The sequence below is a fragment of the Clinocottus analis genome, unplaced genomic scaffold (assembly GCF_023055335.1).
Source record: "Clinocottus analis isolate CAN_PGR_092001 unplaced genomic scaffold, fCliAna1.0.p SCAF_8, whole genome shotgun sequence".
Lineage (NCBI taxonomy): Eukaryota > Metazoa > Chordata > Actinopteri > Perciformes > Cottidae > Clinocottus > Clinocottus analis.
In genome coordinates this window covers 8,814,264-8,830,023 of record NW_027176240.1, presented here as the reverse complement: position 1 = coordinate 8,830,023, position 15,760 = coordinate 8,814,264, and the positions used below count along the sequence as shown (strand labels likewise).

The 15,760-nt window shown below is 39.5% G+C and overlaps 1 protein-coding gene across 1 annotated transcript; it reads left to right on the top strand.

Annotated features, from left to right (window-relative positions):
• The first annotated feature begins 449 nt into the window (after positions 1-449).
• Positions 450-1,589, top strand: LOC137780236 (otoraplin-like). Its single transcript, XM_068568685.1, has 4 exons — positions 450-606; positions 778-917; positions 1,196-1,306; positions 1,399-1,589. The coding sequence occupies exons 1-4, from the start codon at positions 450-452 to the stop codon at positions 1,420-1,422; spliced, it is 432 nt and encodes a 143-aa protein (XP_068424786.1). The 3' UTR covers positions 1,423-1,589.
• Positions 1,590-15,760: the final 14,171 nt, after the last annotated feature.

Sequence of the window (15,760 nt, the reverse complement as noted above, 5' to 3'; positions counted from 1 at the left end):
TTGTTTTTATGCACTTTAGGCTGTACTTCCAATTCCATAAATATCTTAAAAGTTATTGTTCTGCTTATTATTGTTAATAATATGCTTATTGTTCTGCATAGGAGTAGGACATTTAGTTATTTCGAAGAAAAAAAATGGAGCATATTCAAAGACCCATCTCTAGAACGACATGAATTATTTCAACAAATTTTATTTTTTACAAAGCTCAAGACAAACAGTTGACATGAACTGTAACTGCTTGTTTCTGCAAAGAGACTGATATTTGAGAAAAGTCAGCCAACTCCCTCACAGGAAATGAATACTTCTACAGTCTGGCATTTATGAAACTCAACTCTGATTGGTCAGGCAACCTCTGATGTAGAGGCTCAGCCCCTTCACTCCTGGCTGAGAGGACTGTTTTGGGATTTGTATAACCTGAAGTTCCTTTAAACGCCCCAATTCACATCCATATGCACACACAACACTCTGTTGCTTCTGCTCTTTCCGTCAGCATGAGTTATTCATTGGGGATTCTGCTTTGTGTGGGACTTCTGCACCAGACTGTGAGTGCCGTCAGTATGGATAAACTAGCAGACAACAAGATATGTGGAGATGCAGAATGCTCAAGTAAGTCACAGCAAAGGAGAAGCATGACACAGTATGTATCCTGAAAACTGTAACATATATAAAAAAATGCAATACAATGCAATGCATGTACTGCTTACCTTTTTATCAAATAGACTCATTTGATAACAGACTCAAATAGACTTTCCTGTTTTGTTTTCTGTGTTTTTTTAGATGTTCTCTCCATGGCCACAGCCCTGGGTGACTTCACAGCTTCTGACTGCAGATTCATCAACATCAAGAGGGGTCAGATTGTCTATGTGTATTCTAAACTCGTTCCAGAGGAGGGCGCCGGAGTCTTCTGGTCAGGCAGCGTATGTGACTATTCAACATGTTTTTATCAACAGTCACTGATTTGTGAGTGCAGCTCACAAATCAGTTACAAATGCAAAGCAGGATAAGCTGCAGCTATGACATACAAATGAGAACTTTCTGGCCTTTTTGAAAAGAGCAAAATGTCAAGAAAGACATTTGGTTAAGCAATGTTTGTAGCTAAAATGAACAAGAATATACATGAAGTTTAGTAAGGAAGGTTACATGTATAAAGAGTATTATATGATATTGTAAATGTTACATTGTTTGTCAATGGCAGGTTTACAGTGAGCAGTATGTGCACCAGATGGGCATCATTGGATACTTTCCTGCAACTATGGTGAAAGAGACACAGAAGTTTACAAAAGAAAAAGTGAAGATTCCCACAACTGTGAGTATCATATCTGAAATTAAACAAAAATAGGTTGTTGTCAACATTTCTCTCACGTTATTACATTTTGTTTTGTCTTTTGTTTTTTTCAGAACATGGACTTCTTCTGTGAATAAGACGTGCCAAATTGAAGCCTCTTTCTTTTCAAGTCTTGCTTTTAGTTTCTGGCTTTTAAAAAGGAGATTATTCTTGAGCCAGCGTTTCAGGCCATGTCCCAGTACATCCTGCTTCGTCCTCTCCAACCTCTCCAGCCTGACTGTATTGCTTTTTTACAATACACTTAATGAGACACAATAAACTATTTTTCATGCATGTCAATCCAAAATGTTAATGATTTGAAAAGACACTAATTTGTGTTTGTTTTGCCGATTGCCACTTTGACTTACATAGTACATTTCTGCTGACACATCTAGTTTCTTATTTTGATTTGCTGTGACATATTCTCCTGTTGCCAACAAATTCAATTTGCAATGTCAAAGAACGTTGTAATGCATTTTCAAAGTTTGTTGATACATGCTGTCTGAAAAGTACTTCTCTTTTTTCAAAAGACATGCAGTCGTTCGGAGAAATAATTGCACATCGGCAATCATAAAATCTTTTCTTTATCTATACCCAATTAGTCATATAGCTCTTAGTAAACACATGATAATATGTCTTACGTTCTCATAGCCCAGTAATGTGCTACAATCCCCTCTGCAACAGACCCATTCAAAGGCAACCGGAGCATCTTATTGTACCGTACAACGTATGCCGTCACTTCTCTCTCTCTTTCTTAATGGTATGATGACCATATCAATCAAAGGTAAATGACAGTAATCAGGGGAAAGATGCATCACGAAATAAAAAACACTGAAACCATTTGTTGTATATAGTGATGCTCATTACCAGACATGGGGAGGGTTTGTTGGGTGGACTACATACAATACCATAAACACTTTATTACAGGTTATTTATATTGAAGTATCCAAATCAGCATTCTGTGCCAATTCTGTTACAAAAGTGGACCCCTGTTACGTTGCATCACTACAAGCAGTTTATAAACAGTAGATATATACTGTATGTCATCCTCATTGGCGTATTTACAATTTATGATAACTGTTTCTTGTTGAGGTGTCCTGTGTTGGATCACACAGCAGCACACATTTAGTATTAATTTAGACCATTGCACCTGCAGTTTAGTTTAAAGCTCTGGGAGATGTCTCATGTTGCTTTGAAATGGCAGTTCCTCATGCCAGACCTCCTTAAAAGCTCACAAAGGCTTCAATCTGCCACTCAGAGTTATATGACCTCCGTAACTTTGCTTTTAGTTGTGATGAAGATATGTCATGGTAAAGTTTCATGACAGTACATTCAAGTAAGTGTGATTGTTATTTTGTACATAACATCCTTCTAAATCCCTGTAAATCTATGTCTGCCAGTCTGTCTCTGACACACGCAACCTCCAGAGAACTATTGTGATTAAATATGGCCTGACATATTGTCACAGTTAATACTCTTTCCAAAGGATGATTCAAATCTCTTTATGATTGGTTTTGAATCATTAGTATCTTTTCTTTATGCGTCATAGCACCCACCCAGAGACAGTGGTGCATGTAACATCGCAATCAAATGTTCTCCATCTATCAGATCCAAAGATTATTTCAAGAAATGTATGCCATGTGAGGAAGTCTTACATAACTGCAGCATGCATTCATTTGCAGGGTCATTTTCATTAGTTTATTTCTGTTTGACCTGAGACATTTTTAGAGGCAGGCTTACGAGTTTAGGAAATAGGGCTGTCACACATTACGATCAATCTCCCTGCCCCTTCTCAGCCCAGATCAATATAAACCTGTCTCGGATGGTGACATCTACCACAAAATGTCACCCAGCAAAAACATACCCGGGGCACGTCTGTGGGGTCTGTTAGACCAGGGAGGATAAGAGAAGACTGAATATTTCATTCAGCATTTCTGGAAGTCATTTCAGTTCAGAAAAACAGCATCTGTCTCAATTTGTGGTGGTATTGAAATAAAATTGGCATCATTACACAGTTTGCAACTGAATGTGGAATTCAATGGTTATTACTAACAATTGTCCCAAAGCTCAGCATCTTTTGTAGTTTCTCCTCAAAATACACAAATCACAGTAAGTTACTTATGTCTACCATCAATCCCCCGTCAGACAGCTGTAGTTTTAGGGTGTTACCATGGCGACTGGCAGGGATATCGTGACGGAAGAAAATGATGCGTGTGCATGTTTGTGTGCGTGTGTGTGTGTGTGTGTGTGTGTGTGTGTGTGTGTGTGTGTGTGCGCGCTTAGAGGAGCAGCTGCCAAACGCAGGCCACAGTAGATGCATTTTGCTTTTTCCATCCGGTGTCACACCCACACCTCTAAGCCCAGCAGCACAGAGCCCTGTAAAGCTGAGAAAGCTTCAGCTCTGGTTAGCATCTCTGAGCGTGACATTTAAGACGAAGGAAACATGAGGCTTTTTTTGTTGACATCCCAAAAACTTACAGCAGAACAAAAAAATGTAGTCCAACTGGCGCTTAATCTGAATACTCAAATGTCTTCTTCATTCCAACACTTGTTGTGGATTCTTTGTTAAAGAGAAAGCAAAAGAAATATTTCAGCGAAAGATAATTATACAAACAGAAGTTCCTGGATAAACAAAGCACTCCAGAGCAGTGTGCTGGAAGAAAAGCAGCCTTTGATTGAGCAGAATTCATGAACGAATGGGGGATAAAAAAAAAAGTTAAGGTTAAAAGAACATTGGAAGCACAAACAAATTGGTCCCTGAACGCAGCATGACTGGGTAAATGTTTTTCATAAAACAGCTAATTTTTTTCCGAACAAGAGGCTTTGTCCCTCTGAGAGGAGATGTTTACTCTGGATTCATTCACCACTATGGGATGAAAGACTTTGCGTCATGCATGACAAGAGGAAAAAGCATGGACGCGTGGCCTGTAGTGACTGACTTAAAGATCAGTGCTTTCGCGGGTCTTGAATAATGGGGTTTGTCGCTCCAGATTCTCCTCAAGTTTGTCAGAAAATGCCAGCTCGATGCTTGTTTGAACTAAATCAATCAATCAGTCAGGAGGAATCAATCACCGCTACACCCTGAGGATCAGCGCCGTCCGTCTCACTTGCTTAATATCCTTTACATTTAAAAGTGTATTTGTGCGTCCGGTTTGCTGTCGAGGATGTGTGGCCAACAACTAGTCACGATCATGTTTAGACTATATTGCTGAGATATGCCAAGGATAATATGATGACAAGAGCCATGTTTATTCGAGGAGAAAGTGCAGCTTCAATTATATTCTCTTTGCTTTACGATCTTACTCTCTTGTTCTCTTTCTCTTTCTGTCTCTGTTATCTAACTGACTCATGTAATTGCACAAACTAGTGTAATTCAACCAATTTTCTCTGGCACAGAACCGCACAAAGAAACCATTCATTTCATGTCTTGTGTGTTCAACCCTATCTACTACTTGAGGGTTACTGCTGTATTAGAGTAAAAATTTGTTTTCGAGAAGCCATTTGAACCTGTATTTTGGAATAAAAGAAACAGCATATTCATTCCTAAAAAGTGTGTGTGGAGGAGGACTGGGGATGAAGAAGAGGGAAACTGTAAGACAAAGTCAAATAACATCATTCCAGAGTGTAAGTGAGTGAGGTATTGATCATTTTCTTGTTGCTCCGATTTTCCTCTTCCTCGTTACAGTCGCCTACATTTCCATCACACCTGAATAAACCCTCTGTCCCCTTCCACACACAAGGAAATCCACTTCCTTCCATTCTTCCCCCCCGTCTGTTTTGCCTGTCACTGTGGTTACCAAAAAGATTCAGGGAAAGGCTTCCATGTGTGTGTGTGTGTGTGTGTGTGTGTGTGTGTGTGTGCGTGTGTGTGTGTGTGTGTGTGTGTGTGTGTGTGTGTGTGTGTGTGTGTGTGTGTGTGTGTGTGTGCGTGCGTGTGTGCGTGTTTGGGGGCTTAGTCGTGTATAATGCATGATCCAAAAGACACTGTGTGTAAATCTTTATTTTGTTAATAAAGATGTTGATCAAAAGGTAATAGAGCTAGAAGAAAAATACAGGAAATGAATAATACCATAAGGATATTAGGCTAAGCCATTAGCCTGTTGATACAAAGGAAAAAACAAGAGACCTGGTTTGACATGCTGTATAAGTTACAGATATAGGTAAAGATACATACATAGGGAAAGTGGAAAGTCTTGGTGTTTAATGCAAACATCCCATCCACATTCTTGAAATCATTTGAATATTCAGTCATAACATTGTTAGGTAGCAGTAAGCAAAGCTTTCAGTGTAGCATCCCCGGCTGAATTATGGTCTGGAGTCTGTAACTGATGGTTCATAAATGTTTATTGAATTCACCGTAAGAACTAAAAAAAAACAAACGGAAATAGCAGTTGGTTAGCTTAAGCTCTGACACAAACAAAAAACGTAACAATTTATAACAATATTTTCTCAAAAATGAACTTGAACAGATACTAAGCTTGTGCCCAAATCGTCCAGGCGCTAAAACGAACAACTTTTTATTACGTCCTGTTTCATACTTTCAACTTCTGGTTTTGTACTTTCAAAATAAGAGTGCCACTGGAAAAGCACCGACTGCGGCAACACAACTTCAAAATAAAAGACATTAAAAAAGGGACCAAACTGTTAAAAAAATACTTTAAACTCTCAGAGGTCCTATACATTGTGTCCCCTAACAAACTGGTTTGCTGTGTTTTCCACACGCTGTATTTTAAAACTCAAGCAAACTTGAACTTCTCCTTGTTGAGAATCTTTTCATAATGTCACAGACTTATAACAACAATCAGAGCCCGTCAGGGCAAAAATAAGACGTGCAGCATTTGAGCGGCACTGCCATCCAAAGTACTCCAGCTGTTGTGATATGTGTCTTGGATGCGTAAAAAAACAACTGTTGGTCAACATGCTCACTACGCAACCTGAGATGATAATGTTGTTTTTAAAGCTTGTTCCAGGACCCTTAAGATTTAGTTCAATTCAATTACTACTGCTTTAGTAACAGTGATCATACTGTAAACCAGTGTTTCCCCAACTGTTATTCCATTAAAGAAACTGAACACTAGCTTTTTGTTTTAGATTCAACATTAAAAGTAGCCCACAATTATCAGAACATTATGAGCAATCAGACTCCCTCATGTGGCTCAAAAGTGTTCAGCAGATATACATGTTAAACACAAGACAATAAAAATCTAAATAAAATCTTCTGCCACTTGTTGGTGTTGTTTGGTAAGCTAACAAACAGTCCAGTTCCAGAAGACTGAAGTCTAAATTATCTTATTTTTCTTATTATACCAATAAAAACCTACGGAGACCGACTTAGATACATGAAATAAATCTCTGTGGGGTTTATTCAGTATGAACATATTGCCCGGAGTCTTACGAAGCTTTGAAAAGTTCCTTTAAGAACATATCCACTAACCTTGTTGAACAAACTAATCAAGGAAGCTGTCAGCAAAATACATCCTCCATTCATTCCTTAATGCAAGATTGTGACTGAGAGGTTACCTCAATGGTTTCCAGTTTTGTTTTATAGTCATGCAATACAGATCCGGCCTTGCATTGCCTGTTCACTTCCTTGAAACATTTTCTTTTGGTATTCAAACACCAACAGAGACATAATGTTCTCTGTTCTCTGACGAAAAGCTGAAGTCCAAGTTGTCCCGAGCATGTCTCAGGGAATCAGGCTGACGGATTATCCAAACCTTTTGGAGTCGTGGAAAGCTTTGATTCGAAATCTTCTACGTCTCGTCTTTAACTGTTTTTTTTTCTCCAGAAGTTTTTGCACAATCCTCTGAGCTATAAATAGACTGAGTGTTTGTCATGACAACCAATTACCCATTACAAAAGCAATGAGGCAAAGTAACGCAATTAAGTGGTGAAACTAAATTGCGTGTTGCAGGATTTCTCAGTGTTCTTCCGCTCACATAGGTATGTGGGTGAGCACACAGCGGAATGTTCCAGTGTGATGTTTTATAGAGTTGCATGTTTCATAAGCAAACTGTCTGCTGCTTACATCAATTTAACATGTTTTATTTTCTATTTCAGAAGTAACAATCAGACAAATATATATATATATAGTCAATGGGCATTGTGCACAAAGAGTGGGAAGAATGGCCCTACATGATTCATACTTTGAGATGATGATGTGTCCATCCAAATAGAATACATATACTTCAAACTACTCTATTCCTCCAAAGTTGCTTTTGATCACTGAATTATTATTTGCTGCAGGTTTGTTGAAGCACAGCTCTCGTTCTTGGTGTACTGTGTCAGCACGCTGCATGAGGCTGCGGCTCGTTCATTAGGTTTTCGTCCCGGTTCTTTCAAGTTCCATATCTCACTCTTGCAGCCACCTGAAGCTTGTTGCCAGAGAGTGTGACATGACTGACAGTGTTTAATAAAACCTCCTGTAATTTCATGTATCATTATGGAACAAAATGGTCATGTACCCAAACTGCTAAATGTCAAATCACAGCAAACAGTATACGGTATAAACAGAGCACATGCACACTTATACACTGGAGGAATTATTGCATTTAGTTAGGGTTGTTACTTACCATGTGTACATTAATGTGAGCATGACAAATGACTGTTAGAATGCATTGGGTCAGAATAAAATGGCATCCTTCTGTGAACAAACCACTTTGTGAGCACCTGTGAGCCCTTGCAGGTAGGCAGGCTGTGCCAGTAAGCATGTTGTTGCTTTACAGAGCCTGCGGGCAGTTTATTGCCAAACCAGGTTTGTTAAGCCTAATGGTCCTTGTATTGATTGGCTGGGGTATCCTCGCAAATCGCAGGGGTAGAATGAACGATGAGATCCTCATTGAGGATCTCTAAATGCATTTCAGCTCGTAGTTTTATTGACCCTCCTGCTGCGGCCGGGGCACGGTTTATTTACACACTTTGGTTGCAGCCTATTTTTACAATGGCTCGATGGATCTGAAGAAGGTGTTGAGGTATTGTTCATCATCACAGTTGACTAGTCATAATGAAGTGAAAAGCTTGAAATCATATTTAAAATAAAGCGGCTCTGGCTTGTAAAGTTGGGAAGTGAAAACAATAAAAGCACGTTGATAACGTTATTTTTTTTAGCGATTGAGTAAATGAGGCTGCGCTGAACAAATGAATCAGTCCATGCAGGACCAAACTGCTAATTAGCTGCACTGACTTCACAGTCAGTGGGCAGAATGGCAGCTTTATCGCGTAGCTGCTGTCAACTCGGTGCAGTTACTGAGCCATAAGGAGAGTGTGGCCATCACTAAGCCCAGGCTGGATCAAACAATGCCGGTTCTCACATCTGTGTTAAGAGTCTGATGAAAGGTGTCAGCATCCACGTTTCCATGAGAGTCACAGCTGCAGATTAAGTGTGCACCGTTCTCACACAAAGGGCGTAATCGGAAAGAGCCTTCTCAGCTGCGTTGCATAGAAAAACATGCTCATCCACATTATGCACACACACACAATAGATGTTTTTTCTCTTTTTGTTTTTTTTACACAGCATTTCTCTTTGGCCAATGTAACTAACCTTTGTTCTCAGTAACTGACGCTCAAACTTAAAGCTGTTGTGCTAATGATTTTGTGTCTGAATTCCCGGAAATGTTTACTCCTCATCTCGACTTTCCTCCAAAGATCTCCCCTTTCATTCATTTCTTCCCGGCCATTTGTTTGCGTTATCAAATAATGTCGGAACTTTAAACATTTCTAAAATAGTTAAAGCACATATTATGTTGCTAACTGTTTGTGGCATGTTTACCCTGTGTAGTTTATGAAATATATCTGTTGTTTGCTTTCTTAATGGACTGTGCTCTTTGGCAGCTACTCTATAGGGCAGTACTGGAAAGGGGCTTGGAAACCTAAGATACCATTACCATTAGACCTAATGTTCTTTTAAAATGGAAAGAGCATCAGAGCTCACGCACAGAGACTGCTGTGCACGCTGTTGATGCTGTTTGCGTAGTACAGTCTCATTGTCATCATATCCTGCTAGCCAAGGTCACTTGGTCTGTCCCTTTCCTGAAGTCACATATGCCCCAAAACAGGCACTTTTCTCTAAATGGTGTTCATTTAGCTATTTCTAGCTGTGCAGTCATGATATATTGTTGTTAAATGTTTAGATTTTTCACACACAGTCTCACACATACAGCTCCTAACGACTCTGACCTAACAAATGGAAAGCACAGCCTATTTTAAGAAAACTATACCATTTCAGAGTGAGTCAGGTTTTTTTCTTCTCTTTTTCGTATGTTTTAAATGAGGACATGGACCCTCGGCAGGGTTTATGACAGTGACATTAGTTAACATGGTGATTATTTCCTGTTGTGCCGCAAAGGTCAGGCTGTCTCATCCGACTAAAAAGGCATGCAATGTTAAACACTTCACCGTCAAACGTCACAGCGCAGCACAAGGTGATAATTGCTCAGACATCCGATTGGAGGTGGCTGACGACTTAATGAGCATTTGAAAGGAAACGGGGAAGTTGGCAGTGCTGTGAACGGCTGAGGACCAGGTCCAGCTCTGGAGGCTTGATTAGGAAAATGTACTTTGAGGTAATGTTTTCCACAATGTCCAATCAAAAATCAGCAGCAGCAAATGTGTTTGATGTGAATTCTGGCATGTTGTGGGGCACTCTGCATGATACACTAATGGCAATCAAACCGCTGCAGACGTGACATCAACATCATTTCTGAATACAGGCTGGGCACGAATGTTTGCCTCCCAGATGAGAATTGCTCATTCACAAACTTGCTGTGGCGTCTAAAGTGCCCACTGACATCATTTAGCTGATTATGGGACATCGAGTAGCAGCTCTTGGTAAATGGGCTGTGCTCAAAATACAACCCAAACCATGTTGTGCTTTTCCACCTAAAAATGAAAGATCAAAACCCATTTTCCAAACTGCTTTATGACAAAACACTGACAGCAATCACATGAATGCAGCTTGGTGCACTGACGTGTTTCATCAGCAGCAAAGCGGCGACCCAAGGACATTTCAAAGGAATGACTGTACAGCATGTGTGGAAAGATAACAGCATAATAGGATCAGGTTCAGTTTCACAGATTCACCAAATGTTCCAAAATGAGCAAAATTATTTTCATAATTTGGGAACAAATTGCTGCAGTAAGTTGCTGTAGATCTACACATTATATTGATATTTTCTTGAAGGTTATTCTGGTTAAATATGCTATTTTGCTTCAAAGTGTGCATAAGTTTGCTAATTCGTCAAATCAGAATGTTTTTTCATCCTGTCTCTTGATGAATGTGATTCATCTCTGACGTTAATTTGCATGATCCTTTTATTCCCTCCTAGGTGGTGCATTCATTAGGCAGCACAGAACACTCACCTCGAAATAAGTAATACACAGAGGGAAATAATTATTGTGATTATGCATAATCTTTGCCCGCACAGTTGTTTTTCTTTTCCAATTAAACTAAATGTATATTCAGAATAGGCATTGAATAACAAAGCAGGTGCTACCATTGCTCGTGCTCAACCACCACTGCTGTTTGCGAGGAAAGCTGTGTGAGAACTGCAAATGCTACAGGCTGCGATGGTGGATTGTTTTTCCAAAGAGCATTAATAATATAGGACATTTTCCCCCATACTGGTGCTGAGTCTTGGCACGAAACCAGCAAGTTCATGTTTCATCTGTACAGGGATTTATTGACAGAGTTTTTCTGGAGACAAAAACAATTGCATGCTCTATATCCCCAGTTGGTGAATAAAACATACTGTAGCTGGTGAAATAACATTATGCTGAGTTGGATGTGTGTTCACCATTTTCAGAATAAAATATATATTATATTACACTCATTTCTCGTCGTAGAGCTTACCTCTGATTTGTTGCGCAGCGAGTGGCTGCTGCAACATTGGTGCTCTGCATTTTGTATCAGCGACAACATGAGCACAACGCTACTGCCGGCTTCTTCTAATCATACCAGCTGCAGCTGTGCACCTATTGTGATCTCATCATGCAGATACAGATATAGCTAAAAGAGCTGGAATTGTAGCTTAAATTAGAGGGAATGGTGACTATGACACAATTATTAAAGCAAGTTTTGCAGTATCATACACTGTGTTTATTGTCCCAGACAAAACAGCAATCAGACTTTGAAGGTCTGCAGTATCATATTTTGCATTGATCTGTCTGTTCCCTGCTGCATGGGCAAGAGGTGTATAATTAACATAGAATCAATCAAAACAGTGTTTTCAACTTGAATGTTTTGGTCCACTCATACCACTCTTTTGGTGTTTGTTGTTGTTGTTGTTGTTGGAGCAGGCAGAAAAAGCTTTAAAACTCCAGTGTACCTGCTGAGCATCAAACAGCTGCAGGGCAGTGAGAAATAGTTTGGGGGGCATTAAGTGAACAGTTGGTAACTCGCCGGCGGAGCATTTAGCAGCCAGCTGAAGTGCCAGATCTCCCAGGATTTCCCCAAATCTACTTAAAGGTGTTCACTTGTTTCTGCTGGGCCCAAGTAGCAAGAAATGACTGTAGTTTTAAAACATGAGATCTCTGTTTTACTGTTTTCTGTTTTCTTAATGCCTTTTTTTTTGTCTTTTATATTTCTCAAAGAAAATTCCATGTACGTGAAAATTTACATGGCCATTAAAGCTGATTCCAATTCTGATGTAAATAAAATAGCCACAGTTGATTGAATACATGTGTTCATTGTGCCAGAATGCTGTAGCATTAAGTATGTTTGTGTAAGCTGAATGACTTGTTGGGCCTGCACTAAATACATGAAACACTCACAATGAAACATGTTTAGCCCAGAAGAACCCAAACATGACCATTTTAGGAGATAGAGGGAAGAGGAAACTTTAGGTAATATAAAGATTTTCAGAAGGATAGAGAGAGAGAGAGATAAAGAGAGAGAGATAAAGAGAGAGAGATAAAGAGAGAAAGAGAGAGAGAGAGAGAGAGAGAGAGAGAGAGAGAGAGAGAGAGAGAGAGAGAGAGAGAGAGAGAAGAGTTGGGGTGAGTGATGAGTTCAATTTAATCTTCTTCTGGTCCATGAAAAATCGAGCCGGTGTTTCCACCTGAGTTGGCCTTGCTGTCTGCCACGGCTCACAGCACATCAGACCCAACATCACCTCGTGTTGTTTCTCTGCTCCCTGCTTCTTCTCCAGCTGGCCTGATGGAAGCAATAGGTCTGTGCAGTGTTATGGACAAAAGTGCTTGTAGGGGTAGCTGCAAATTAATCCTACTTCCACATTGAGATTACTCATTAACATCAGATCCAGGAGACTTTTCATATTTTGTGCAAACTTCCACATAGCATATCGTTTGGATCCAGATTGCCACAATAAAACAGGTGACTGAACCAAGAATCCTTCAACAGTCTGCTCTTGTGTCCAGAAGTCCATCGTTGAAGCCAAATTGAATGATTGAATGACACCGGAGTAGTGATCATGTCATCACTCTGCCATTATGAGGAGCAAGGAAGTCTGGGGGTTTTAATATCTGTCTACCTGTGAAGGCTGGCCTCTTATCTCACAAAACCAGAGGCAGGCGGTAGCGTCCTATGACATAGAGAAAGTGCAGCAAAGAGACACAGAGAAAAAGATAGACCATTAGAGGAGCAGCTACCGGCACTATCCGCACTGCAATCAATGCGGATATAGTACCCACAATCCCCCACTCAGTCAGAGACATCCCGTCCCACATCACTGGCTGGCAGGCTGGCACTGGAGCAGTAGAGTATAGAGCTGCCTCTCTGAAATGACAGCTTAACTACAGGGAGGGATGAAAGGCCTTTTGCGTTTGTCTTTTTATTTTTATTTTTTTAATTTTTTTAATCTGTGCCTTCCTCTGCACCGCTCTTAATTTATGCAACAGAGGGACACTGAAAAAAGATGAGTCCATTTGGAGGTCTTTACCATTATGAATAAGGAATTAAGTTTACCCTCACTTTCTCCATCAGTGATTGTTTGCATTTAAAGAGTGTTGGTTAACTCAGCATCGAAAATGAGAGCAGAGGAATGAGATCTATCTTTAATCAGACATTATTCATAAACATTGCATATAAAAATGCATTTAAAAAGCGCACTGTTGCTTATGTATTGAGTGTTTCTAGATTTACTTAAGCATTGAAAACACAGCGCAGGAGTAAAAGATCCATACTCCTGTCTCTTGACAGCTAGCGAACAGTTCCAGTCTGGTTTGGTGGCAGAGGTTGCAGAGGCTTTGTCATGGTTTTGTGAGCCTTGTGTTTTGGTGTGTGCAATTGCTTATCAGCTTGTAGGAACGCAGCACGCAGCTTGTGGTTGCCGGTCTAATCTCTCCTGTTTTCACAGAAACTCGCAGCAGAAATACTGACATACAGCCTGCATCCACTCCAGCCTCGGGCGAGTATGAAAAATTAAAGATCCATGTTTTTCTACTCCTCCTCTGACACTGCCGCAGATACACATCAACAGATTCTAACAACTCCATTAATGTAATGTCAACTCTGCACACCCTGTGATATAGGGTTTTCGAATGATGAGGTGTGAAACAAGCACTGTAAATATCTCATTTCCAAAAGTCTCTAGAGCTTTAAATAAACAATCAACCCATAGTGGTTTTATATTATATGTGTATCTGGAACAAAGTACAACAAACAGTAAGTGCTGCCATGCAAATATATTATTACTATTATTATGGACTGTTCTGTTTCCAATGAAGTCTGCAAAACGAAAGCTTACTAACAGTTCCATCTTGAATGTGTTGTGAAGCCTCTTTTTGAAAAACAAGGTCCCAAAGCCATTGGGAAAAATGAGAGATGAGGAGGACAGAAACATTTCTAATGCAGTGAAAGTATTCTCAGTGCTATCAGGAAAGCATTGAACACATATCTTTATGCATTTTATAAATGTAAGGAGAGGGTTTAGAGAGCACAAGACTTTTGAACCCTTTGTCTCAACTCCTATTGTGCAGTTATCCTTGAAATATGTATTTCAAGTTTGAAAATACAAATGTAATATTCTGTTTCGATGAAGATATCGTCTCATATATCACTTTAGAAACTATCAAAATACTCATAATACGGTTTCGTAGAATCACGCAACATTTGGTTATTAAATATAATCTGGATAATTGCTTTAGGAACTTTATTCGTATTTCCCAGGGAGACCTGTACTTACGTGGAATATCTAAAAATCCGACTTCTTTTTTTTCAAACAATCCACTGCAGACCACTGGATTTAACGCTTCAGAAACAACACACAAGTTAGACTGTTCAGAATTGTTTAGTCAAAGGCCTGTTTTGTAGGCATTAATCTGTAGGCTCAAGCATATACATGTTTAAATATTCTGTATACTCTATACCTTTTTTTCCTGCTATAAATACAAACTGTGCAAACCATTAATATTAGTTGTGTCCATTAAACAATACACCTTATGTACGAAATGAGACATATTTGCCTTTTGTGCATCAAGACAGAACGCATTTAACCTCAGCTGAGACCCCAAACCAAAGTAATTACTTATTTCCTGAAGCAGCTCTCTGAAACCTCATGTGGTCAGTTAAAAAATACTATGTTTAACCAATTATCATAACCAAAATGGTTACAATTCACTTTCATGGACTAAAAACATGCAGTGAAAGGGTCAAAGTTGTCAGACAAAAAAACAGATAACCTCAAAACTAAACAATACCGCGATAGCGACGAGCAAATCACCAGGTAGCAAAGCCCTAAAGCAAACCCTTCCTTTATAATCTAATTTACTCTAAATGGGACCACCATTTATTAAATGAACATCCTGCTGTATATTAAAAAAGACTTGAAACTATCGCGATTCAGACTTATGTTTACAGATGTAATACATAATGTGTGGTTCAAGGTTAATTTCACAGACATCTTTTGCAACCAGAGGCTCTGAGAAAGAATGCAAGTTGAAGTTCCCTCCTATCGGCTTCACTTTTCAGGCCCGGAAGCTGCTGCTTCAGAAAAGACCTAAATATGGAATATACATCCAGAATTACCAGGTATTATAACTAGAACATGTTGTATTATAGTTAGTTCTTTAGCTTTTTCTTTGTACACCAGTAACAACTTGCACTGAGTAACATCATCAATTTAAACAACTTGATGATCTACTTCACAGTGCACACATGAGTGACAAGATTTCCACTGTGTCAAATTAACTCCATTTTCTGCTGTCGAAATTACAGGCTTGTCCTCTACTAAGCACAGGAGGTATAGTCTTTGAGTATAACTTCACACAGTGGGAGATGGAGCGCTTTAAAAGCATACAAACGCCCACACCTCTCACAACATCAATTCTTAGTGATTTTTTTTCTGAGAGAAAAAAAATGCAGAGGATGTTGAAGCTTTTCTTTACAGGTTCCCCAGACTTCTACGATGAAGGGAACACTTTGCGTGTGAATCAGCAGTACTCAGCGTAGAATGGGGAGGTTGCTGGCTCGCATGAACAAAA